General features: G+C 57.7%; 6 protein-coding genes across 6 annotated transcripts; 5 read left to right on the plus strand and 1 right to left on the minus strand.

The window, feature by feature from the left end:
- The first annotated feature begins 2677 nt into the window (after nucleotides 1-2677).
- Nucleotides 2678-5916, plus strand: THITE_2123805 (uncharacterized protein). Its single transcript, XM_003657736.1, has 3 exons — nucleotides 2678-4220; nucleotides 4275-4959; nucleotides 5020-5916. The coding sequence occupies exons 1-3, from the start codon at nucleotides 2831-2833 to the stop codon at nucleotides 5624-5626; spliced, it is 2682 nt and encodes an 893-aa protein (XP_003657784.1). The 5' UTR covers nucleotides 2678-2830; the 3' UTR covers nucleotides 5627-5916.
- A 1028-nt stretch (nucleotides 5917-6944) lies between these two features.
- Nucleotides 6945-7967, plus strand: THITE_49311 (uncharacterized protein; the record flags this gene model as incomplete). The annotated part of the gene is made up of 3 exons (XM_003657737.1): nucleotides 6945-7019; nucleotides 7234-7364; nucleotides 7436-7967. 3 exons carry the CDS (start codon nucleotides 6945-6947, stop codon nucleotides 7965-7967), a joined length of 738 nt encoding a protein of 245 aa, XP_003657785.1.
- Nucleotides 7968-8412: 445 nt separating this feature from the next.
- THITE_2083064 (60S ribosomal protein L15) lies at nucleotides 8413-9797 on the plus strand. Its single transcript, XM_003657738.1, has 4 exons — nucleotides 8413-8462; nucleotides 8580-8671; nucleotides 8836-8992; nucleotides 9098-9797. Exons 2-4 carry the CDS (start codon nucleotides 8585-8587, stop codon nucleotides 9463-9465), a joined length of 612 nt encoding a protein of 203 aa, XP_003657786.1. The 5' UTR covers nucleotides 8413-8462; nucleotides 8580-8584; the 3' UTR covers nucleotides 9466-9797.
- Nucleotides 9798-11798: 2001 nt separating this feature from the next.
- Nucleotides 11799-17408, minus strand: THITE_2123815 (uncharacterized protein). The gene is made up of 7 exons (XM_003657739.1): nucleotides 17246-17408; nucleotides 16580-16850; nucleotides 16476-16496; nucleotides 15858-16300; nucleotides 14918-15134; nucleotides 13460-14372; nucleotides 11799-13388 (listed from the first exon to the last, which is right to left on the minus strand). The coding sequence occupies exons 2-7, from the start codon at nucleotides 16769-16771 to the stop codon at nucleotides 12085-12087; spliced, it is 3090 nt and encodes a 1029-aa protein (XP_003657787.1). The 5' UTR covers nucleotides 16772-16850; nucleotides 17246-17408; the 3' UTR covers nucleotides 11799-12084.
- Nucleotides 17409-21083: 3675 nt separating this feature from the next.
- THITE_2123823 (uncharacterized protein) lies at nucleotides 21084-21316 on the plus strand. Its single transcript, XM_003657740.1, has one exon. It carries the CDS (start codon nucleotides 21133-21135, stop codon nucleotides 21307-21309), a length of 177 nt encoding a protein of 58 aa, XP_003657788.1. The 5' UTR covers nucleotides 21084-21132; the 3' UTR covers nucleotides 21310-21316.
- A 1-nt stretch (nucleotide 21317) lies between these two features.
- THITE_2123824 (uncharacterized protein) lies at nucleotides 21318-24940 on the plus strand. Its single transcript, XM_003657741.1, has one exon. It carries the CDS (start codon nucleotides 21542-21544, stop codon nucleotides 24686-24688), a length of 3147 nt encoding a protein of 1048 aa, XP_003657789.1. The 5' UTR covers nucleotides 21318-21541; the 3' UTR covers nucleotides 24689-24940.
- Nucleotides 24941-25188: the final 248 nt, after the last annotated feature.

Here is a 25188-nt window from a genome sequence, read left to right on the forward strand (position 1 = left end):
CGTGTGAGTGCGAAGAGCCACTGAGATCGGTGGACCAGACTCCCTGCAAGCTGCACCAGCCAACCGCTTCCGGCGGGCTGCAGGTCGGGGAAACATGCATGAGTGAAGAATCATGCACGGGGGAGGCGGGCGCGGAACTCCCTTCGAAAAGGACGGTCATAGGGCGGCGCAAGGGATGCAAGAGGATATCCGTCGCGAATCTCAATGCTCGAGGCTCGAGAAAGCTTGAATGGCAAGAATAGTCAGCAGAGAAGCGGGAAACCTGCTCCTGCGCTCCCTTCTTCTCTTGTAAGGTCGTCTAACATCTCGAACGCGGACTGCTGCATCAGGTTTGGTTTTGTGCTCGGTTGGCTCTCTTCTTGACCGACTACCTACCAGGTAGGTAGGGAAGGGGCCGCCAGGGCGTGCAGCCAGAGCGTTGCACACGGGAAGCCCATCCACAAGCCCCTCCTTCCCCGCCCCAGATTTCGGCGAACCTGGGGCCTCTAATTGTGGTGAGTGGGCAGGGATCAGGGGCTACACGCACACTATGTATATTTTCCTAGTCCTCCACACAATACAGAGTAGTGTACAGTGCGCACTAATCCGCACAAGACAGAAGAGCGCTGCCAAGCTGGCATCTCATGATCTTAAGGACTCGGGATAGCCTGCCAGTTATGTCACGTCTTGACTCTCAGAGCGACCTGGCGAACTTGACCACCTCCTAGCGGTTTTGACTATCAAGATTGTTGCGCTACCGCAGTACGCCAGTACAGTCACCGGAAGTCAGGTGAGGCCATGTAAGTTATCCACGTATACGAACTACTGTGTATTACCTGATCTACAGTATTCCGTAGAGGTATGGATTAATCGGGGTAGGATGGGAACACAGCTTCCCATGCCCACCGTCGTAGGCTCCCGAGGTAAGTGTACTGTGGTAGAACGACTCCCGAAAACTGCAACATCAACGCCGATCCTGCACTTGCATTATGGCGCCTTCATTTACAATGTCGCCATCTTCATCGGCTCCCCAGTGCCCTTGCTGGCATCGATGAAGCCCTACAGTCACCAAGATTTGCCGTTTTCGGGAGCGCCCGAGGTTCACGATGTGTACTGCTTCACTGCCAGCGGAGAAAAGCATAATGAAGGGTTGAGATCAGCATAGTGCGAGGAATTCCGCACCACACAGTGGCTTTGCATAGGGAGTAAAATTTCCAGGGCTCGTACGATACCTAGTTCGGTGCCTCCGCACCTTCCTCGCTCCGCACCTTACTCGAAATTGTTGTACTGTGGTAATCGGGGCCGCATGTAAGGATGCATCGAACACCAGCACAGAAATCTTTCATCAGCAAATGCGCACTCTTCCATGGTTTCTGCGTCCCCACACCGACGTGCTGCTTTCGCCCCTGCATCCGCTCCCGAACACTCTTCCTGGGGGTGGACCCAATTTCGCATAACCCCCCAACCCAGCCCACTGTTAGTTAGGTCATTGTCCTTTTGTGGCACCAGGGTATCCCCCGTGGCTCTTCTGCGCAACTGACACTGTACGTTAAAGTTCGACTTGGAGACAGACAAAAGACGACCGCTCACGAGACTCTCTCGCCTCACGCAAGTCGCCTGGTGCTTCGACATTCTGCTTGGAGCCCAGTCCGCCAAACCAGCAGACATCACCATCGCACTTTCTGTCTTTCTGGGATAATCCTTTTAAACTTCATCCCTTCTCCAACCTTTGCCACGGCATCGATGCATCTAGCACTTGGGCCCGGCTTCGGTTAGCTTGCCAGACCTGAACCGGGGCCCAGCCACTAGCAAGCAGCGTGCCACACTTCCCCAGCTTTCCCCGCTCACACCTCGACGCTCCGGTCCTGTGTGGTTAAAGCACAGGCACGCTGACCTTCGCGCCTCCATCCTCGTTGAGCCTCCTCATATCTTGAGGCGACCTTTCCTCCTCCTCCTCCTCCTCCTCCTCCATCTCTACACGTCCTCCCCTCCATCCTCCCGTCCCGTACTCTGACAACTCCGGAGACGCGCACCTGTCAGTCTGCCCGAACAACTCCGTGCATGATCGAACACGGTGCCGGCCAGCGACACGCGATCTGCCATCCGCGATCCGCGATTCGCGACCTGCGATCTGTCTTGCCCACCTCGGTCGCGCACCTCGAGTCTGCAATGGGAGATCGCGGCTAGACCTGTCGCATTCTCACACCGGCACGGCTCAATTATTTACTGCTTATCCACTTCGCCCCGCGCATCTCTTCCCTGGCCACTATCTCGTGGCCCGGTCTCTGGCGACCCGCAACGACGAGGGCCGCGTTCGAGAAGCTCGGCTCCTGCATCTGCCCAATTGGACAGACCACGGACGGGCCTTCCTCCTACATCCTCGCCTTGACCGAGTTACCTTTCCGTGCCGTTTCCGAGTCGTTAAGGTCATTGCGATCCGTGTGGGCTGCGTGGTAGCATCCCCAACTTATTCTTCCAGAGGCTCGGCCGTGTCCGTGAGCGCTCTCCTGTAACGACCGTTTTCGGCTGCGTTGAACAGGAAGATAGGCGGGTGGAAAGGGCATATCGCATCGAACATAGATATAACCCAACTCGCTCTTTGGTAAGTTGTCCCCTCTGGTCCCGACGGTGGTGGCGGTCGACTAGTCGTGCCGCCGGTCACCCCATTCTGGAACGCATTCTAACACTTGTTTGTCAGTCGGCTACGCTTACGAGTGAAAGCCTTCCATCATCGATCTCCTAGGTTTGCTTGTGTCGTTTTCATCCGCCTCGCCGCATCTCCATTGTTCCGGTTTGCGACGTCGAACGATAACGTCGGCGCTTACGATCTCCCGCCTACGATAAACAAACCATGAGCTCAGGTGGGAACAAACCTGGCCCTTTATCCAAGCCGGGCCAAGGCAACTTGCCGGCTGTGCCGCCAAGCAGCCAGGCGATACTGCTGGAGAAGTTGAATCGGAGGTCGACTCCCGACTCCGAAGCGATGGCGAGCTCCGATGACGAAGGCGACAGTCACCGACAGGATAACCCGCCTCCTCCCGCCCAGCCCTCAAAACCGGTGCGTCGGGCCTCCTGGCTGAACGACACATCTCAACAACCTGTTCCTCGCCCAACCCAGAGGAAGGGGTCCTTTGCGAGCAGTTCGATGTCTCCAACCACCTCCCACCCGACCACCCCTTCAGGGGAGGCAGGTGTCGCAGGCTGGGGTTCTCACCCGGGCCCGGCCGGTATTCTTGGGCGGGGTCATTCAGCAAGTGGTTCATTCCCCTGGGGCACTGGCATTTGGAATACCGAGAGGAAAGAGCCACCCTCGCGTCTGACCGAGGTTCTGCCTTCACCAACCTCCACGGTTCCCCCCGGAGGCTCCAGCAGCTCATTTTTCTCACCTGACGGGGGGCTGGGCGGCTTGACGCAGACCTCGCCCGCTCCGAGAGACTCACCAAACTCGCAAATCCCCTTCGCCATTCCCCTGCACCCGACCCCCAAGACCTACCGTTCCCAGTCCTATTCGGTGGGGCAACTCGAGCCTGAGGCGATCGCCCCGTCGATGGCTACATCTACCATCATGGGAACCCGTCGGCCGATCGCCCATCACGGCCTTCAGCACCGGCCGTCCCGGCCCAGCATGCTTAGTGAGATGTCAAACGATGGCTCCTTGCTGGGGAAGGTGAACGAGGACGAGGACGATGACAGCGGTGGCTCCCTGCAGGGAAGTCAGCATCAAGACCAGGCCAAGACCATTGAGATGCTGCAGCGGGAGAACATGTTGCTGCGCCAACAGCAGTATCAGAATGCCAGATTGCGCCCAAGGGCCTCGACAGCGAGCGCTTTTGGCCTGAGCAGCAGTTACCTGCAGGAGCCAGTGCCAGAGGAGTCGGATTATGCGGTCGACGAGCAAGACGAACTGAACGACGGCTTGGACATGCCGTCCCGAAGGGATATCGCGCGGAGAATGAGTGAGTTCGGCGTGGGCCCCTTCAGGACTCCGTATCCGGTGGAGAACCGGAAGTTGGAGAACGTTAAGAAGGCGTTTTGGCAGAGCTCGCTTGGTTTCGGAGGGTTGGGGGATCTTCCTCAAAGCAGGCGGCACTCCTTCGCAGACGTGCCCACACGGCAGGCTTCAATCGGTTCCATTGGAGACACCGTGCAAGCACACGAACCGGCGGCGCAGGACCTCGTTCATGCGCAAGACTTCGCCCCTTCGTACCCTGAGAATCCCAACTATCCGATGACGAATCAAGGTAGGCATGCTTCTTTGATCCCGACTCGGTTCGCTTATTTAACGAAGCTTCCAGTTTCACCCTACTTCGCTGGCGTCGCTGGTCTTGCCGGTTCCCCGCAAGCTCTGGCCCAGTCTGCGTATGGCGGCCATTTTGCGTCTCCCTACGCAGGGGTCACTGGTCCGTACTCCCACCGACCGACCTCGCCTCATCGCAGTATGTACGGCATGTCGCAGCCAAGACACAACCAATCCCTGCACATCGTGCTTTTCAAGTGCTCTAGGGCCGATGTCTTCTACATCCAGGAGGGCACTGGTCTCACCGTCAAGCCTGGCGACCTGGTAATAGTGGAGGCCGATCGGGGTACAGACCTGGGCACCGTCGCTCGGGATAACGTTGATTGGCAGACCGCGAAGGAGCTCAAAGAGTACTACGCCGAAGAGCAGTACAGGTGGCTCATGATGTACTCCCAGAATGCCGCCGCGTCGCAGGATGGCGTAGGGGCTGGCCTCATGGCCGCATCCAACGGTCTCCAGGGGAGCGCTGTTGGCGGGATGGGGCCTCCGAACCAACACCACCACATACAGGAGTCAGGCGCAGGCGAGCTGAAGCCGAAGCTGATCAAGCGCCTCGCTCAAAGCCACGAAATCCATGCCTTGCGGGAGAAGGAAGGCAATGAAGCCAAGGCGAAGCGGATCTGCCAGCAGAAAGTCAAGGAGCACGGCCTCAACATGGAGATCCTCGATGCCGAGTTCCAAATGTGAGTTTCCATCTAGCTGTCTTTGTCTAGCGCAGGACCCGAGATTGACTTGAACGGCAGGGATTGGAAGAAGTTGACCTTCTACTATTTTGCTGACACATACATTAACTTCAACTCGCTCGTCACCGATCTCTTCAAGATCTACAAGACCCGCATCTGGATGTCCGCGATCAACCCGGCATCCTTCGCCAGCCCTGCTCTAGGACTGCAAGCTCCAAGTGGCGTCGGCCCCGGAGCGGTGGTGAACCGCTCCGCCACATCGGCACGCCGCCAGGAGTCGCAGCAGGAGTCCCAGTCCGCCTTTTCTGGGTCCAACCAAGCTGGCCGCGGCACTCAGCCATCGTTCGCCTCGACGTTCACCGGTGATCGAGCGGTAGCGCCAGGGTCGAATTACACAGCGACTAGCTTTCCCTACAACACCAACGCCGCCTTTGGGAATGCCGCTCGGGCAGGAGGCGCTTTGCCGTTTAACCCCGGTATGATGCAAGGTGTTGATGCTTTCTCCGGGACGTTGCAACAGGGGGCGGACTACGCGGGGCGCGGGCGATTCTCCAGTCCGCAGTCTGTCACTGGCTCGCAGCACGACCAGGCCATCCCAGCACTCGGGCAACAAGGCGACCTGCTCGGCTCGTTCCAGGGCCTGTCGTTGAATTCCCGCTCGACGTAAAGGCCCGGCTTCTTATTCCGTTTCTTCCATCTCAACTTCCGTCTACACTTCAAGATTCCCACATCCGGACCACCTGCGATCCAGGAACAACAAGAAAAGACTGCCACACAAGAGACGTGCGGAACGGCCGGAACTTCAGTTATGAGGTTATGGGACACGTCAGACGACGCTTGCAGCTGACATCAAAGGCTGCTATCTTCCGTCGTGGGCGTTTTCTAGTGTTGTACTCGACGATTCGGGCCAAAAGACCCAGCCCACGGCACCGTCTCTTGTTTTGTTTTTTTCTTCTTGCGCCTTTTGCTTGCTCTTGTCTTGCTTTCTTCTGATATTTTGCTCTCTCTTTTTCTCAGAAAGGCTGACGCCAGGGCATCTTTCACGGTTTAAGACGGATCATGTTCGATGTCACGCTTTCTTCTCTTGATTTTAATGATGTGGGAGTTTTCGATGGGTGAAGACGGGCCACATTCCTTCTTCCTATATCTTTTTTTCTTTTTTTTTTTTTCTTTTTTTTTTTTTTCCCTGAAATCATGTGCCCTTCTGCACCGGTGATGCAGCCTCGCCCGCTGTTGCCTTGATGAAATGAAAGATATTCCGGCCATAGACAGAGAGACACAGAGACAGAGACGGCTTCAGGGCTTTTGTACGGGTCATTGTGTGATTTCGGAGAGAACTACAAAAGGGACAACAAGAGGACTTTGGTTAGGAGATGGGATACCTGTACAGAGCAATACAATCAGAACTTGGGCTTCGGGATTGTTCACCACAGTAGGCGCGCTGACGTGGCGGGGCGATGGTTTCGGATAAAGCACCTTGAGGTACCATAGGTACATTCATGATTACATTCCCTTTGATCGAGGAGCATTTCCGCTGTTTTGGCCCTCATCGACGAGTGACTTGGGAGTGACTGAGCATTTGGCAGTACCTGGCCGAAGGATTGCAGAATCGAAAAGCCGTCCTTGTCTCATGTCGTCAAGGGACAATCCACGTCGGCCACTTATCGTCTCTTTCATGAAATGGGCGACGACAACCGCAACATCGAGAAAACGTACCTTCCCCAAGATTGGGCACCCTCGGCATCACCACTGGTGCCTGCTCTTTGTTCCGCTCGCGCCTTCCCCCGAGCCCGCGAGTTGTTCTCCCAATGAGGGAAGGCACAACTGGCCGAGCTGTCAGACTTCGAAGCATTGGTTGATGTGGCCATGCCTCTTTTGTTCCGCTATCTTTCATTCTTGGCTACAGCACACTCGATCGATTCCCTAGCGGCCAGCTTCGCGGGCCTCTTCTGTCCCTTTTACTCGAGGGAGCGATCACGTCCGCCATGGCACCAAAGAGAAAGACTAGAGACGCCGCTACTCCGGATCGTGCTGCGGTCTCTCGGGGACGGTCCAAGCAAGTGTCCAAGCCCTCGCCAGCCTCAGACGGGAATGAGAGCGAGCTACTCATCTCAAGGCCAGCCAAGAGAGCCCGTGGTGCTGCTGCCCGAGCTGCTAGACGAGAAGACAACTCGGATGATGACTGGGGGAATTACGGCCGGTATCTAGGGTCACACCAGCTGCCTTGAGCTTAGAGCATCCCGCTGACTCTCAGGGACAAGGGGCTCCTGGAAGCCAACAACGATCGAGCAGCACCTGATGGACCAAAACCGGAAATCCAAGGAGTTCATTCAGGGGTTTAAAGAGCAGGTCGCCCAAGGTCGGGAGCGCGCCCTCGAGAACCTGGCGAAACTCAAGCAGGATCTGTGCGTAGCAAGCACCCCTCACCACTCGTCCTCCAAGAGTCGTCGCTTACACACAGACAACCCATCACCAGCCTCCAACCCCACGATACCGTCAGTGACAACCTCTCCGAGCTCTACGCCACCCTGCCAACCAGCGTCCCTGGGCTGTCCGCGAAGGACAATCCGCTCTTCGCTCAAACGCAGCAGCTCATCCGCCTCAGCCGCGCAATCCTCAAGTGCCACCAGGAAGCAGACAGGGACTCGCGCGCGCCGCCGGACCTGGCCTCCCCGCGCGAAACGTGGAAGCAGGACGAGGAGGGCATGCGGAAGCTGCTGGAGTATGGCAGGCTGCACGCGGAGAAGGTCGTTGAGGGCTGGATCACGCCCACTGCTGAGGAGAGGCAGCGGGAGATGGAGGGGGTGGGTGATGATCAGGGTGAGAGTGGCGAGGAAAATGGGGAGCTGAGCGAGGCGGAAAACTTGGCCAAGGGGCTGTTTGAATGGAGGAACAAGGAGAGAAAGGCGTTGTTGGAGTGGAAGGAAAGCTGGGGTGTGGCGGCGAAGAGGCAGATGGTTGCGTTGGCCGGGGTGGTCAGGACATTGCCTTCTAAAGGCGATGCGTGAGCATGAGCCATGGCTGGGTTGCCGTTCTGCTGTTTACAACATGGGAAGAGGACCATGACCTGTGGCTTGCTCTCATGCGATGGGCTGAGGTCTGCTGATGTCTGAGGATTTGCTTTGGCTTGGAAACGTTGCTATGCAGGAAGAGAAGCTGTGGCTTATTTGGCTGATCATATATTGCTTGAGACCAAAGAGTCGGACCTAGAAAACAGAGCAGAAGTGCAAGATGCATTTGCACTTGAGGCGAGCTCTTGTCAATCGCTTTGCAAGGAGCTTGAGCTTGGTGCTCTGTGTGGGACTGTGCCAAGGCTGGTGGTTGATGAGAGAGCTGTGGAGCTCGGACCAGCTACGCTAGCTCGGATTAGGTCTAGCGGCTTGGCCCTTCGGTTAGGGCTTTCGCTTTTCCACAATCGCAGAGGCCCCGAAATTTTGTGTCTCTCGACTCTCACGAACTCGACCGATTCCCTCGATCGTACTAACAACAGGAATTCGAGGCTGGTGCGTATATCCCACTTCTCACGACGACACCGGGTGACCTGCTCCGTCTCCATTAGATCGATTTTGCGCATTGTTCGATTTGCTGGCGAGGAGGTGCTGACCTGCCGGATTGCACAGGCAAAATGGGTGCCCTGAAGTACCTCGAGGAGCTTTCGAAGAAGAAGCAGAGCGATGTCGTTCGCTTCCTTCTTCGGGTTCGCTGCTGGGAGGTCAGTTAACGCACCCTCGAGAATGTGGACGGCGGCTTGCGTGGTTCTATCGACGACAAACTCGATGCGTGCTTCCCGGGTCGACGCTGCCGCCGAGAGAACCACGACTCGCCCCGTTCTTGCTATACACTCGTTGAACATTTGCTGAGAGTGCATCAATATAGCTCCGCCAGTTGAACGTCATCCACCGTGCCTCGAGGCCCAGCCGCCCGGACAAGGCTCGCCGCCTGGGCTACAAGGCCAAGCAGGGCTATGTCATTTACCGCGTGCGTGTGCGCCGTGGTGGCCGCAAGCGCCCTGTTCCCAAGGGTGCCACCTATGGTATGTGGCCTCCGACTGCGACATCCGCTGGGGCGTGTGCAATTGGCAGCGCGCGGGCCAGGGGTTTCTGAAATGGGCGAAACTGACTTGTTTTTCCTCGTCCAGGCAAGCCCACCAACCAGGGTGTGAACCAGCTGAAGTACCAGCGCTCCCTTAAGGCCACGGCTGAGGAGCGTGTCGGCCGCCGCTGCGCCAACCTGCGCGTCCTGAACTCGTACTGGATCAACCAGGACTCGACCTACAAGTACTACGAGGTCATCCTCGTCGACCCCCAGCACAAGGCCATCCGCCGCGATCCCCGCATCAACTGGATCGTCAACCCCGTCCACAAGCACCGCGAGGCCCGCGGCCTTACCTCCACCGGCAAGAAGTCGCGCGGTCTCAACAAGGGCCACCGCTACAACAAGACCCGCGCTGGCCGGAGAAAGACGTGGAAGCGCCACAACACCCTCTCCCTCTGGCGTTACCGGTAAACGTCGCGCGGGCGACGTGGGCGACCGTAATGCATACTGCGGCGGCGACGGTGTTTCGGCTCTGGTTCTTCTGTTTAGTGCCGTGCAGTGGCCTATGGAACGGTTTGGCTCGGTCGGGAATCACGGCGGTGCCAAGCAGCTCCATGCTGACGTTCGGGAGCACTGGGAGGGGGTATTCGGGCTAGTTGAGCACAAAAGGAATGGACTGGCGCCCTTGCATGGGTTGCATATGATATCTGTCCGCAAACATCGCGTTTATGAATGGCATTGTGATTCCCCGGCTCGGAGTTGGGTTTGGAAGGCTTCTCATTTACACAGTATCCGTCTCACCGATTCGTGGTCCTCGTGTTTCCTTTGTCTCTGTGACCTTGACCTCTTTGCCTCCAAGGTGGGCAGGGCAAGCCCAGGCGGTCCCGTTCTGCTCTGCAGTACCGCCCGATTCATTGCTTCAGCCGAGCCTGGCCTAGACTCTGACTTCCTCCTCACCTTGATATCAAAGCCGTCACAGGCGAAGCAACGAACAATTGACTTCACTGGTTCCGGTCTCCCCTGGTAGGTTCAGCTTCCTGCTCGGCCGATGGCTCAGCATGGAGAGGTGTTTGTTTACACACGGCTGGAGATGGTCAAACGGGACAGGGATTGGCCAGTTGGACTAACGCGAGCGCTTGGTTTGTCAGGCAGGGTAGGTAGGTAGGGAGGAGGGGCGGCGGCTTAGATTTGATTGGGGATGTTCTCGGGCTCTGGAAGTCGTGTGTGTGAGAGAGAGAACAGACAGGGGGGGGGGGGGAAGAACAGAGGGGGGAGAGAAAGAAGAGAGAGGAGAGGTGTTTGGCAAATCTTTAGGGAGTATTATGCTTCAGGGAGTGTTATGCTTTGCTTTGCTTTGCTTCGCTGATCCTTTTGTTGGACGTCTTGGAAAACGAGGCTGTTGGGGATGGATGGTGTTCAACACTCAACGGGGAGGGATGAGCCGTCGGGAGGACAGAGAAGCGTGACGCTGTCCTCGCCTGGTGCCACCATGACCTTTTACATTACACCGTAGGACATGTTGTATTCTGAGAATCTTACCAGGTTGGACAGACCTCATAAAGCGAGGTTTCGATAGTGGCGGTTCTAGGGCATAATTCCTAGCTTTTACTGAGGTCTTACAAAACGAGGAAGTGACCGAGTACGCGGTAGGAGAACTCGATTGAGTCGAACGGCGCAACGAGATGCACAAGATACCACTCTACGCCACATGATCAGATTAGGGACTTGTTTGAGAACTTGCACCGTCTTGCTCGCTCGTCTCCACTAAATACAGGCAAACCAGGGCGGTGGGCACGGCCGGCATAAGCCAGCCGGCCAGTGACAAAGCCGTGCTGTGCTGCTGCTGAACGGTGGTACCGCAAAATGACGGTCCACGATCAATACCTCCACGCCGTTCCGTCATGTTGTTCCTTCCCCGCTCCCGGACTGAGATAACGAGAACCCAAGCCGGTGCGGAGCTTGAAGGCTGGCTGGACGGCGAGTCCTCAATGCCAGAACCGAAGGGCCATGACGGCTGAGTCCAGAAAAACCACGGCTGGGAATATCGGAAAGCAGCAGGCAGAGAAGAAGAACGGCCGCATTCCAAGTGCAGCTGCTGACAGGTGTTGAGCAGTGCAGCATGGACGGGCGTGGGGCGCGAACGCCGGGACCAAATGTAACAACGAAGAACGAAAATCGATGACTCCCATGGGGTTAAATAGCAAAGATGGCCAGCCAGACTGTCGCCTCCGCCCATTGGATTCGAGACGGCATCCAGAGCACAGGTCTCAGCCCTCGGAAGCCCGGAAAAGTGCCGAAAACCGCAGACGGTGCGGTGCCTCCATTGCGAGCAGTGGAGCGCAGTGCTTGGATGTGGACGGTGAGCGAGCTGTTCCGAATGTCGCTGGCCGAGAAGTGTATGGAAAACGGTGCAGCAGCCTCTGCAAACCAAGCCGTGCAGAGGGCGAAGACAATCCCCGAATCTCTTCGTGCCAATGTAGTCGATGCTGCTGAAAAAAACATCGCGGGGACTGATCATGCCAAATCTTGCCGAGGCAACAGTTTCGAAGGAGATGGCGGTGAGGCTGTCGAGAGATGACCGAAAGAAAGATTTGGCTGAGATCGGGAATAGGGAGGGTCATCCGAGAGGATTGATGATCTGAAATCGCAGGCAAACCCGAGACCAGATTGCGAAACCGAAAACCGAGATGACAAAGGAAAAAGAAGACCGAAACCAAGAATAATTATGCTTCAGGACGCTCTATGCCGTCGCCACCGCCTTTCGTACCTATCGAGCGGATAGTGTACAACAAAGCCGGCCCCCCCGAAACCCGGTCATCTTGAGTCTCGAGGAGGAGCTTATGCTCGATGGTTGTTTTCGTCGCCCAGGGAGTACCGTATCGCATCGTGAGGAAAACTCGATATGCCGTGCCGGTCGTCGCTATCGGAAACAGTGAGAAGAGGAAAACGGTCATGACGGTCGTAGCAGGCGATGATGCCATTGTGGCTAGTGTAGCAGGGGGAGAAAATGGACGGAGAAAACGCAAAAGGCCGAGCCTAAGTCTCATCATGCCGCGGAGGCAGTGTGGGCAACGCGGGGATGGCAATGGTTTAAACCCACTGAGGGGCCTCGCCGTTTTCGGTTGCAGAGCCCATTGCGGAAAACTGAGGCGGGAGCTGCTGGGCACGCGGCGTCTGCGGGGGAGCCTGGTTCTGAGGAGCAGGGACAACAATGACCGAGCTGCTCGGGTACATGCCGCCTGGCGCCATGGCACCGTTGACGCCATTGACGCCGTTGCCATAGGCTCCGGTTGCCAGAATCGAGGCGCCGTTGGCCATGGGCGCACGGTTGTGAGCCGGGCGGATGGAGACTTGGCCACCAGCTGGATCGGTCGGCATACCACGTCCGTCATTGGTCGGCCCAGTCCGCGCATCATACGCCTGGATCTTGGCCTGAATGCGGCGGCCATAGGGCGTCGCGCGGATGCTCGGCAGATTCGGGCGAATGGCTTCGACGAGACGGTGTTTTGACATGGGCGTCGAATAGTCAAGGGCGGTCTGGATCACGTAGTTGCCGAACGAATCGCGAAGTAGACGTTCGATCTCGCCGGGGGCCAAGAGCTCCGAGACGATCATGTCCCGAGACTGCTCGGAGGCACAGCGCAGACACTTCTCCACGACGTTCGAGCTGAACTTGTGCTTGGAAAGGGCGGCAATGCGGTTTTGGAACTGCTGCACGAGCGGCTCCGTGAACGTTTCCTCGTTGAGGTCGATGACGTACTGGACCACGTAGTTGCCGAACGGGTCCTGCACAAGGGTGACGGCATGAGCGGTGATGCGCTCGATGAGCCACACTTTCTGGGCGCCGTCGGCATGGTCGATGCAGCGCTGGAGAACGCAGCAACCGTGCCGGTGAGTGCCGACCTCGACGCAGTGCTTGCCGACAGCGTCAAAGATGAAGGAGGCGTCGGCAGCGCTGAGCTTGTTTAAGCACTTCTGAATGACGTGGTTGCCGTTGAGGTCCTGGATGAGCTCGACCACCTGGTTGCGCAGAGCTTCGACGATCAGGTTGATCTGAACCGGCGTGGTCACATGCTCGATCATCTTCTGGAGGGCTCGAGTACCATGCTGGTTCAACGCGATGCGGACCAGGTCGGACGACGCATTTTGGATCAAGACGGTACGCTCGTCATCGTTGCAGTACTCGAGAAGCTTCTGGCAGAGATAGTTGCCGAAGGGGTCGGTCATGAGCTCCACCACGTGCTGGTTGGTCTCGAGCCAGATCATGTGGATCTGCTCAGGAATACGGTTCTCGAGCTGCTTCTGCAGGTATCGACAGCCGTGCTGATCTTTGCAAAGCGAGTAGATGGTGCCACCGACCTGCTCAAGCGGCAAGTTGTTGAAGCGAGCCATGGCTGTGAGACGGGAGCGTCAGAGCACTGCAATGCAGCACTAGGAACCACCGAGAGTGGGATTTGGAACTCACCTTCGCTGTCCATCTGGCGCCGGCTCTGAATGACGCGCGCCTGGCTGTCCTGGTGCGGGCGAGGAGCAGGTGGCTGGCTGTAGAGCGGGTTGTAGCCCGTGAAGCTTTGCTGCGCGTACATGGCAGCAGGATTGGCGTTGGTGAGCGACATGTTCTGCATCAGCATGGGCAGGGCGTTGTAACCGGCCTGGGGAGGACCGCCCATAGGAGTGTAGCCGGGAGCCGCGGGGTAGAACGGATACGGGGGCATCGCAGGAGCGGGAGCGGGTGCAGGCGCGGCGACGGCCGGCGCGACAGCAGACGAGGACTGCTGCGGTTGGCATGCAGCAGGACCGAAGGGCGGAGCGCTAGCTTGCAGGGTGGAGGTGATGGACGGATAGCCGGCAGTCTCGCGGCCATTAGCCGAGGAGGCGTCCGCCGAGAGCTCGCGATTGTGGCGGCTGGGCATGGCGCCGGCGGGAATACGACCAATGCTTGCGTTGTGGTTGTGGAAGTGCTGCTGGGCGTGATTGTTGGCATTGCCGCCCAAGCCGGTCGTACCATTGGTCTTGACAGTGGGCACGTCGTTGGTAGAGTAGGACTGATGCAGTTTCGGGGGAGAGGCCAGGACGTGGGCGGTAGGGGGCGAGACAACCGAAGTGGCCGGGGGATCAGACGCGGCACTCGTGGTTTCCGAGAAGAACTTGAGGCCGTCGATCGAGTGGCGCACGTTGGCCGGGCGGTTGCTGCCAATGGTGCTGGCCTCGGACGGCGAACCGACCGAGGCGCCTCCGTTGAGCTGCGTGGAGCTCATGGTAGACATACTCTGCTTGTGACGATGATTGTTAATGTTGTTCCAGCCGTTGGAGGAATGATGCTCGGGCCCAGAAGTTTGGGACAGGCCAAGGTCGGGGGCAGTGGAGGATGCGCTTGTCTTGACCGAGAGGGGCAAATGTTAACAGGCAAGATCGTGTGAAGATCGATACAGAAGGTATGCAACGCGATGGATCATTGACATAAAACTTTCTTCGCTGCGAAAACGAAGGAGTACAATAGTAACTCCGGATGCGCGCAGAAAAGACAACGGTTCAGGTACAGAAAGCGGTGATGACAATGCTGAAGTTGAGGGAGGGTGTTGAACGGGGGTCAACTCAGCGCCAGTCCTGAACTGAGTGAGAGAACAGGAGATTTGAACGCGTGGGGCGCGCAGCTCTCTCCGTCCTTCACGGAAAGTTGGGACGAAACCCAGCTTTCCTGCACTGCAGACTTGCAAACCCCGGGAAGTAAGAGCAAATTACTCCCGGAATTTTTGAGCCTCCAAGCGGCAGACAGAGCTAGGAGACTCAAAGAGGGGAATTTCAAGGTAGGAAGGGGAAGGCCAACGGAAAGTGCAAAGCAACCGGGCCCAACAAAAGCCAACCCGTGGCTGCATGCAAACGGGGAAGAAAAGAAAGAAAGAAGGTAAGAAAGCAAACTCACTATGCTTGGGTATGCCTGCTGCCTGAACAACGATGGGAACGAGTCGTTATTACCAACCTGGGCCGTGGGATTCGTTGTGGTAGTCGTTCTGGTCTCTGCCGAGTTTGAGTCTTCGTCACCGAACAAGAAGCCGGTTGTGTTGTTGCTGTCCTCGAGGAGGCCGATATCGCTCAAGTAGGTCCGCGACCGGGTTACGGGCATAGAATACCGATTGAGTCTGGAACGAGCGCTTTGTCAGTGACCGAGCTCGCATCGATGCTTCCAAATTCAGGCCCGTGAGAGAATTATTACTGGCGTCACGCGGAAGACCCGAGACGATGCAGCCGTCGGAGGTCGTAACCGAGAACGATGCCCTCAACGATGCCCTCAGCGCCTTGAATGTGATGGGGGGTGATCAAGATGCTGGGGACAGCGTGCCTTGCGGAAGAAGAAAGCTGGGCGAGGCAAATTGGGGTTTGAGAATGAGGATGGGGGCAGGAACGATGCTTAAGTAGTCATGGAGTGGTCTCATGAAATGAAAGGGATATGAAAGGGATATGATGAATGGGATGTATCGCCACTATTCAGCAGAGGACGAGGTGCCGGGAAGGCGCTTGCCAAACTATTGTCCTGCCCTCGGTCGAATAGTGAATGAATAGCGCGGCTCACGTGTGGTGAGTAAACATGAATAGGCAAAGGCCAGTGTTTGGGCTGAATAGGTGTTGAACGAGGTCCTCCTATTGTGTGTGGCAGGTCACCCAGTTCAGAAGAGTTGGGATGAGCCATACACACGGCGGCAAACAAACCAGAATTGGGAAAGCAAGGCTGATGGCACAGTATGGGGTTATTGGCAGGTAGCCCAGCCTGAGCGGAGCAACTTTGCCCCCGAAGCCATCGACCCAACGCCGGCAGGCTCTTCCGGCAATGACGAAACAGCAACAGGAGAAGGCAGCGAACTTACGCGTTGGTTGAACGATGGCTTGTGGGGTCCTGGCGGACGGCCTCCTCCTTCTCATCCTCGTCGCTGTTTCTCCGCGACCCGGGCACCGAGCGGGACGGGAGATCGTCGAAGGGAAATCGGGACGGCAGTGTGCCGGAAAGGGGCGAGGTGAGGAGCGAGCCGGACCGCGCCGGGCGGTTGAATATGCCCGGCGGGGAGGTGAGGCTCGAGGTCGAATAGCGATTCGGCCGCGAAAATATCGAAGGAAAGCCGGAAGTCTCGCGGTATTCGGGCGGCGTCGTCGGCTCCGACTGGTGGCCGCCATATCTGGCATTCAAATCCTCCTGCATCTGCTGCAGCTCCCGCTCCTCCTGACGCTGCTGGGCGTCCAGCTTGTGGATCTCGGCCTCGAAGCGCCGCCTGTGCTCCCGAAGCCTCTCGTAGTCCATCCTTTTCTTTTCTAGCTGCGAGCCGAAGTCAGCTAACCGTCTGGTGAGCAGGCCAGTAACCACGTTGCCCTGGGTAGAGGCAGTAGTCCCAATGCCTCGAGACAAGCTCCCCACACCCCACCAGCGGCGATTTCCTGCTGTCCCATCGACGAGGCGACTCGGGGACCGTAGCGAGGGCGAGGCCACATACCAATTGAACTTTATGCAAAGCCTGCCGCAGGAAATGTCAGCTCAAGTACGGGATCTGGAAAAGAGACGCAATCCGGCTCTGCCGTAGAGCTCCCGGGAACGTACCGAGGTCGAAGCAAAGTCCTGCGGCTCGGGAGCGCGCGGGATGGCGGAAATCGAAGACAGTAGTGGTACACGGCCGGAGTCGGTGGTGAATCGGCGCGGCAGCAGAGGCACGTTCCGCGGCGGCGACATGAAGGCGCCGCTCACCTGGGGCTCGCCCCGGGGGCTCTGCTGGGTGCGAAAGAAGTCGTCCATCCTTCCCGGCCTCTTGTTTCCTACCAAGACAACAATTTTCGTACACGAGGCCAGCGAATTGGACGGCGCTATCTCTTCTCTATACGTCTGCGAGAGATGTGCGGTCAGCGGCTTGCATCTTTGCAGTGGCAGTGGAGGAGTCCGAGGCTTGGCTAGAGCGGTGTCGGTTGTGCGCCCTCCGCCAGGGGTGTCTGCGCAGCAGGCCGAGGAGGGGGGAAGCGATGGCCGGCAGCAGCGCGAGGAGTTGAGCGCCTTTCCATTGTCGGTCCTTGCTCGTGGTCTTGACGCTCGAAGCTCGAAACCTGATGCCCGGTTCTCGGGGCTCGCACGCCGTCGTCGACTTCTGCCGTGCCCGCTGCCGTCGCGCCCCCTCCTCGTTGGCGCAGCTTCACGCTGTCCTCGGAGGGACCCGAGGCTCGAAAATCCTGCAAATGCGCAGCGGGAAGACGGAGCGCAAACAAAACACACACTGACCTAGAGACACAAAGTCTGTTGGCACACGCTGCGCCCTAGAGACCGGGCGCAACAAGCAAAGGAGGCGAAGCAAGTGGTACAAAAGAGCGTGGGATGGGGAAACGAGTGGGAAACCGCCCGCTTTGGGTCGAGGTTTGGTTTAACCGTAGGTAGGTTGTCAGCCCTCCCACAAGCGGCCAGCGGCTGGCAGACCCCTGACGAGCCCTGGAGAAGCCAAGCTGCTAACCAGTGATGGGACGGCTGGGGTCCAAGCTCGTGTGTGCGCTAAATCAAGGGCACTCCCCCACCCTCTCGCTCCTTCCCCTGCCGCACGGAAGGGGACGGGAGCCCTTCCAGGTTCTGCGCTAGGTACATGAAACATTGGACGGACCCGACCACAACACTCACCCTCAAAAAACAACCCGAGCCTAGAACCTTGCTGCGCAGATCTCGGCGCCTCCGGCGGCTCATGGGCAAAGGCACAACCGAAGACGAGGGAAGAGCGCGGGGAAGCGGTGCAATGGGGAAAGCGGACCGTTTAGGCTCTCCTGCACCCTCAACTTTTGCTGCCCAAACCCACAGTCACGGGTGAGCTGGGGAACTCTTTTGACCCCTAAACGGCCTGCCCTGACCCGGGCACGCCAACACCTACCTACATTATACTACAACCTCCAATTACACCTCAACTCCCGAGTATAAGAGGTGCGCATGCCACCCGCGCTGATCGCGGAACTGGCTGCAGGAACTAAGACTTTCAGACCCGACTCGCTAATGGGAGTTCCTTTTCCCTTAGCTACGTGAATGCTGGGGGTAATTAACGTGAGGTACGAGCTCGGCAGGTCGCTTCTTCCGCCACGAGAGTCAGCCTATTCGACACATATTCCCATGGCCGTTTCGACAGGTGTCGATTCGTGTATCGCGCCGCGAGAGGGCAACGAAGCCCTGTACTCAAAGCAGGTGATCAGGGGAAGCGGCGGTGTACGAAGACGGCAGGGCGGCAGAGCCCCGAAGCGCAACCTGGTTGTAACTGTGACGCCGACAGACGGGTTGCAGGACAAGCCCGATTCTCCCCTCCCCCTCCCCAATTCTGTCCACCGCTTCACCTGCCAGAATACCGCTGCTGTGTAACGGCTGCGGTAGGACAGCCAAGTCCTTCTTCCCCAGGCTCAATCCCGGCCTATGCGTATGTATGCATCCCAATCCCATGTCGGGTGCCGCATTGTGACTGGCCGCCTTCCCATGGTTGCCGCCGGCGGCTGGCGGAATGCGCAGTCTCACACCAGGTATCCGTACATACATACGGAGTAATGAAGAGATGAAGGGTGTTGCACGTTTCCTCATCCGACCTTTCGATGGAGAGAACCTTTCCCCTTGCCTTTATATAACCGGAGAACTTATCCGTGGGGATCGGCTGCCTGCGCAGTATAGCTACTGCTCAGTGATCTCCTCCCGACCTCGTCTTCACCTGAGGATTCCGTGCTGAGGCAAACAAGGTTAGTCCATAAGCTGGCATGCCCGGGAACGCAGCCTTCCCACAGCAGTCCAGGGGCAAGAAGGCCAGTGCGGGACAGGAGCATCTCCACCACCGCCGCCTTTGAGCAGCTTCCGTCTTGGGAGACGGCCGACAGGTAGGAGCCCCCCGACTCAACGCTTTTTAAGGACTTCTGCATTCCTTCGCACTCATCATCTGTGTGGCCAACTCAGCTCCGAGCTCGCCGCAGGAGGAAGGACAGACAGTTGGCGACGCCGCGGACGCTGTCTGGGATTTCGAACCACTTTATGGATAGTTAACAGCCGAATTGCTACCTTCCGTGTGGTGGGTGCGCTCTGTGTACTGCGTAGGGAAACGGAGCCGAGAACCGATGATCCACGAACGATGAAATCGCCTACCGACGGAGCTCGGCGAGCATTTAACCGGGTTTTCCTTTCCACACAGCGAAACTGCATCGATGGGAATCTCTCTGTCTATCAAACACTTGGGCAGCAGACAGCTCCGGATCGGCATGCACACGGCCCGACTGGCTGCATCCCGGCAGCTTCTTGGCCTGGGACGCTCTCCTTGAGTCCCAGCAGAAGCACGCTGCTCAAGACTCGAAAAGCAATCACTCACCACTTGCGGCATCCGCGAAGGGATTGCCTGCTCGTCATCTCATCGGGCCGCAACCCCTCTTTGACCAGGGGTTTTCGGATGTGGAGTTCTCATCCTTGCTTGCACGCGATGCGCAAGGCGAGAAACCCCCAACTTGCACTGGCCTTCGAAACGACCGACGAATTGACGAACTCGGCGGCCAATTGGAGGTACCTATTGGAACCTCAGCACAATGTTTAACGTAAAGCTCTTCTTCCTTTTCTCGCACCATACAAAGTTCACACAACCAACGCAAGTCTCTACTGTGTAACTTCCTAGGGAGTTGTTGTGTGTCCGGTCTGTGACAGACAGACCCCTGCAGCCCCGCTACGGCCCGGCGAAACACGCGTGCACAGAGGGGTATCACAGACCACCCCGTCGATCTCGGGGTGATTCTTGAGTGGTGGCGGCTGATTCAACAGGCTCTTGCTGGGGGTAAACGTTCTCCAACGGATTTTAACTCGCTGAAGGCCGAGATCATCGAACAGTATCTGAACTACGTCGGGAGGAATCAATATGCGGGGTGGCGATTTTGACATTGCCGCTTTTGCCATTCTATGGGACTTGATTGCCCAGGAGTTCTGGGCGTGTGAGTTGTCAGATGGAGGGGTTACCAGAATGTCAGCCTCAAACTCCAACCCCACATTGACCTGCAGGTGCAGCAGTCTAAAAGTCGGTGAGTCCAGCTTTCAGGGCCGGATCCATCCCACTCTCGAGACGCTCCCTCTCAGGGGGACTCTGAAACAAGAGAAACCCGGAAAAGACAAGAGTAGAGTGAAGGACAACAAGAGGAAGAGAAAGAGAAAGAAGAAGAAGCAGAAGACGAAGAACCGGGGCGCTTGAGGGGAATCCTCCGGAGTTGGAAAGGGTGAGTGCAAACTAAGGTTAGCGGCGGGGAAGCCACTTCATAAGGGAGTGTATTCCGTAGACTCGAAATTGTCACATTGCTTGGTGGGTCCTCGGTACGACGCTCAACCCTCAAGAATGACTCAACAACCCACTGCATGTGTGCGGAGGTTGTGAAGCTCAAAAATGGATGACAGATCTTCTCTTGCGGAAAAATTTAGATTCCCCAGCGTTTTCGAGAACCCGATGAGGGGCCAACCCGCGCAGCACTCCCTGCATCGAGATCGACAACCAGGCGGGGTAGCTACTGTAAGGGAACTACGGATTAGTTATCCGTCCCTCCTCCAGGATTGTGAATATCTTACTTCCCATTGCCAGCCCTGGAGGCTATCCTTCTGGGAACTGTACACGAGGGCGCATTTTCAATTGCCAGTAGCCAGCACGCCAGTTTGATGTCCTCTACGGCGAAGAAGCAACTGGGGCACGTGTGTCTAACTGGCAGTTGGCGTTAACGTTAACTGCCAATATCTCCGTTCTCCGTAGCAGCCGGAGACGGCTGCCCACAGGACTGCGAGCTTCAGCTTCTGTCCCAACCAGCTCCAGCCCCTTGAAGAATCTAACCAGGAGCCTTTGTTGTTGCGTGCCGTGATGAAGACATTAGCCGTGTAAGTGACCATGTCAGGAGGACCATTTTAGTCAGAGAGATGCTCGAGGCACTGGCAAGGTGAAGTGGACCGTAAATTTTGGCGGTAGCTGCCCGTCGTCGCCAACCCCGCGGGGCTCTCCGCAGGGGCAAGCCTTATCGCGATAAGGAACGGTCCCTGGACCGCGGGGCAAAAAAAAGAACTGGCTGGTTTGGGTAAGCAGCAGCTCACAACCTGCAACAACCAGCACGCGGCCGTCCGTCAACACACACCACCAAGACGACGCCACCATGGCCGCTCTCGACGACGGCTTTGAGGCCCTGCTGGAGCCGTTCTACAACGGCAAGAAGCTCACGGACCCAATATCAACCAAGGAGGACAAGTACCAGCTGCTGCCGGCATTCCTCAAAGTCAAGGGTGGGTCAACATCCAACCGCCGCGGTGCCGCTCTCATTCATCCCAGATGATTCCAGGTTGCTAACATGGCGCGCGCCTCTGTGATCGCCAGGCCTCGTCAAGCAGCACATCGACTCGTACAATTTCTTTATCGAACATGAAATCAAGGACATTGTCAAGGCGAACCGCTCCATCCGAAGCGACCAAGAGAAAGACTTTTGGCTCGAGTTCACCGACATCCGCGTTGGAACGCCGACCCGCAATGACTACAGCGACTTCCAGGCTCGCGGCGAGGTCACCCCCATGGAATGCCGCCTCCGCGACATGACCTATGCCGCGCCCGTCGTCGTCGACATCGCTTACTCGCGCGACCGGAAAAAGATCATCCGGAGAGACATCCCGCTCTGTCGCATCCCCGTCATGCTGAAGAGCGCCAAGTGTTGCCTCAGCGGCGCCACCAACGCTCAAATGGAGATCATGAACGAGTGCCCCCTGGACCCCGGTGGCTACTTCATCATCAACGGAACCGAGAAGGTCATTCTTATTCAGGAGCAGCTCAGCAAGAACCGCGTCATCGTCGAGGCCGACGACAAAGGGGGCGTGTCGGCGTCGGTGACGAGCTCCACACACGAGCGCAAGTCCAAGACGTACGTCATCCTCAAAAAAGACCGGATAGCCCTCAACCACAACGTGCTCGTCGAACCCATTCCGATCGTCATCGTCCTCAAGGCGCTTGGAGGTCTCTCCGACTACGAAATCATGGAGCTGGTGGCAGGCGGAGACGCGAGGTACCAGGACGACTTCCTCATCAACTTCGACGAGGCGACGAAGGCTGGCGTGTATACCCAGCAGCAGGCATTGGAGTACATTGGCGTCAGGGTCAAGATGGGAGGCCCCAAGAAGGGGCGGCCCGGTACGGCGCCGCGCCGTAGTCCTGTTGAGGAAGGGCTGGACGCCTTGGCAAACATCATCATCGCCCATGTGACCATCGAAGACCTCGATTTCTACCCGAAGGCCATCTACATCGCCATGATGGTCCGCCGTGTCCTGATGGCAGCCCATAATCCGAAACTCGTCGATGACCGTGACTTCGTCGGCAACAAGAGGCTGGAGCTGGCCGGCCAACTGCTCTCCCTGCTCTTCGAAGACTTATTCAAGATGTTCGTCGCGAGTCTGAAGGGCAACATGGAATATTTCTTCAAGAAGCCCAACCGGACCTCGGCGTACGACCCCGTCGGGCCCATCAGTACGCAGGGCCAGAGCATCACCCAAGGGCTGAACCGGGCCATTCAGAGCGGGAATTGGAACGTGAAGCGCTTCAACATGAACCGAGCCGGCGTCACGCACGTCCTGAGCCGGCTGAGCTACATTGCCGTGGTTGGTATGATGACGCGAATCAGCAGCCAGTTCGAAAAGACTAGGAAGGTGAGCGGCCCCAGAGCCCTCCAGCCGTCCCAATGGGGCATGCTCTGCCCATCAGACACGCCGGAGGGTGAAGCCTGCGGTCTAGTCAAGAACTTGGCGCTCATGACCCACATCACCACAAACGCTGAGGAGCAACCGGTGAGGAATTGGATCTTCGGCCTCATAGAGGGTGTCCAACCGATCCGAATGTTCACCGGAACCGAGATGCACAAGCCTGGAACTTATATCATCCATCTGAACGGCACGCCTTTTGCCCTGACGCGGCACCCGAAGCAGTTCGCGGCGCGGTTCAAGACCATGCGTCGCCGCGGCCACATCTCACCCTTCGTCAGCATCCACATCAACGAGCATTTCTCGGCAATCCACATCGCCACCGACGAAGGCCGTATCTGCCGGCCCTACATCATCGTCAAGGACGGGAAGTCGAAGCTCAAGCCTGAGCACTTGAGGCTGCTCCAGCTCGGGAAGGCGACGTTTGAGGATTTCCTGAAGCGCGGCGTCATAGAGTACCTCGACGTCAACGAAGAAAACGATGCGCTGATTGCCATCAGCGAGGACGACATCAACCAATCGACCACCCACCTGGAAATCGAGCCGTTTACCATCCTCGGCGCGGTCGCCGGTCTCATCCCCTTCCCCCACCACAACCAATCCCCCCGCAACACATATCAGTGCGCCATGGGTAAGCAAGCCATTGGAGCCATCGCGTACAACCAGTTCAACCGCATCGACACACTCCTCTACACACTCGTCTACCCCCAGCGGCCCATGGTCATCACCAAGACGATCCAGCTCATCCATTACGACAAGCTCCCGGCCGGGCAGAACGCCACGGTCGTGGTCATGTCGTACTCGGGCTACGACATTGAAGACGCGCTCGTGCTGAACAAGGCGTCCTGCGACAGGGGCTTCGGGCGCTGCCAGGTGTTCCGCAAGTACGCGGCGGAGCTACTGCAGTACCCGAACGGGCGGAAGGACCGGTTGGGAGGTATCCAGAAGGACGAAGAGGGACGGACGATCGCGAAACATGCCTGCCTCGACAAGGACGGGCTTGCCATTGTGGGCTATCGGGTGCACTCCGGAGAGACGATGATCATGAAGGAGACGCCCATCGACCAGACGTCGACCGGCATAGGGAGTGACCGAGGGTCTGACGACTTCCGCCCGGCTCCGGTCAACTACCGCACCCCCGACCCGGCCTACATCGACAAGGTCATGGTGTCGAACACGGAAAAGGACACGGCCATCATCAAGGTGCAGACCCGGCAAACGCGCAGACCGGAGCTCGGCGACAAGTTCTCGTCGCGCCACGGGCAGAAGGGCGTTGTGGGCATCATCGTCGACCAGGAAGACATGCCCTTCTCCGACTCGGGCGTCGTGCCGGACATCATCATGAACCCGCACGGCTTCCCGTCGCGCATGACGGTCGGCAAGCTGTTCGAGTGCCTGACGGGCAAGGCGGCGGTGGTGGCGGGGCGGCGCGACTACGGCTTCGGCGACGCCTTCCGCTCGCATCCGGTCGAGGAGATGGGCAGGGTCCTGGTCGAGCACGGCTTCTCGTGGGAGGGCAAGGACTACTTCACGTCGGGCATCACGGGCGACCCGCACGAGGCGTACCTGTTCAACGGGCCGATCTACTACCAGCGCCTCAAGCACATGGTGCAGGACAAGATGCACTCGCGCTCGAGCGGCCCGCGCGCCATCCTCACGCGGCAGCCGACCGAGGGCCGGTCGCGCGACGGCGGCCTGCGCCTGGGCGAGATGGAGCGCGACTGCCTGATCGCCTACGGCGCCTCCCAGCTGCTGCTGGAGCGGCTGATGTACAGCTCCGACGCCACCCGCGTCGACATCTGCGAGTGGTGCGGCCTGCTGGGCTACAAGGGCTACTGCCAGACGTGCAAGAGCACGAGCCAGGTGACCCAGATGACCATGCCCTACGCCGCGAAGCTGCTGGTGCAGGAGCTGATCAGCATGAACGTCGGCGTGAGGATCGAGCTGGAGGACCAGTTCCCGCACCCTGCGTAGGTGGGGGAGAGAGACAAAAGGATATAGACGGGATAGAGAGTACATGGCGTTTGTCGCATTGGGAGGCGCTGGTGGGTTGGGATTTTCTAAGTAGCGCTTCGATTGTATGTTCGATATTAGTGCTGCATTTTGGCATAGCCGGGGTTTAGCATGGCGCCGAAAGATGGGGGTTTTGGGCGGCTCTAGTTTATCGAGTAGTGTTGCTCGACAGACAGTCTGTTTTCACGGTCTCTCTAAAGAATGCTTTATCGTGGCGGTGTGCATCACGTTCAGTCCTTCAAATTTGTTTATTCCACTTCCCTTGGATATCCACCGTAACAAGCCTCCTCTATAGAGTAGTAATCAATACCGCCATGACCCATCCAACATCGGTATGGTATGTACATCATCATCACGATCCGAATACCTCCAAACCCCTCTCTCCGCTACTACATTCTCCTACCATCCCGTTCTATCCCCTTTACCCATTAGTCCTCCTCCATCCCCTTTCTTCCATTCTC

Source organism: Thermothielavioides terrestris, chromosome 6 (assembly GCF_000226115.1).
Source record: "Thermothielavioides terrestris NRRL 8126 chromosome 6, complete sequence".
Lineage (NCBI taxonomy): Eukaryota > Fungi > Ascomycota > Sordariomycetes > Sordariales > Chaetomiaceae > Thermothielavioides > Thermothielavioides terrestris.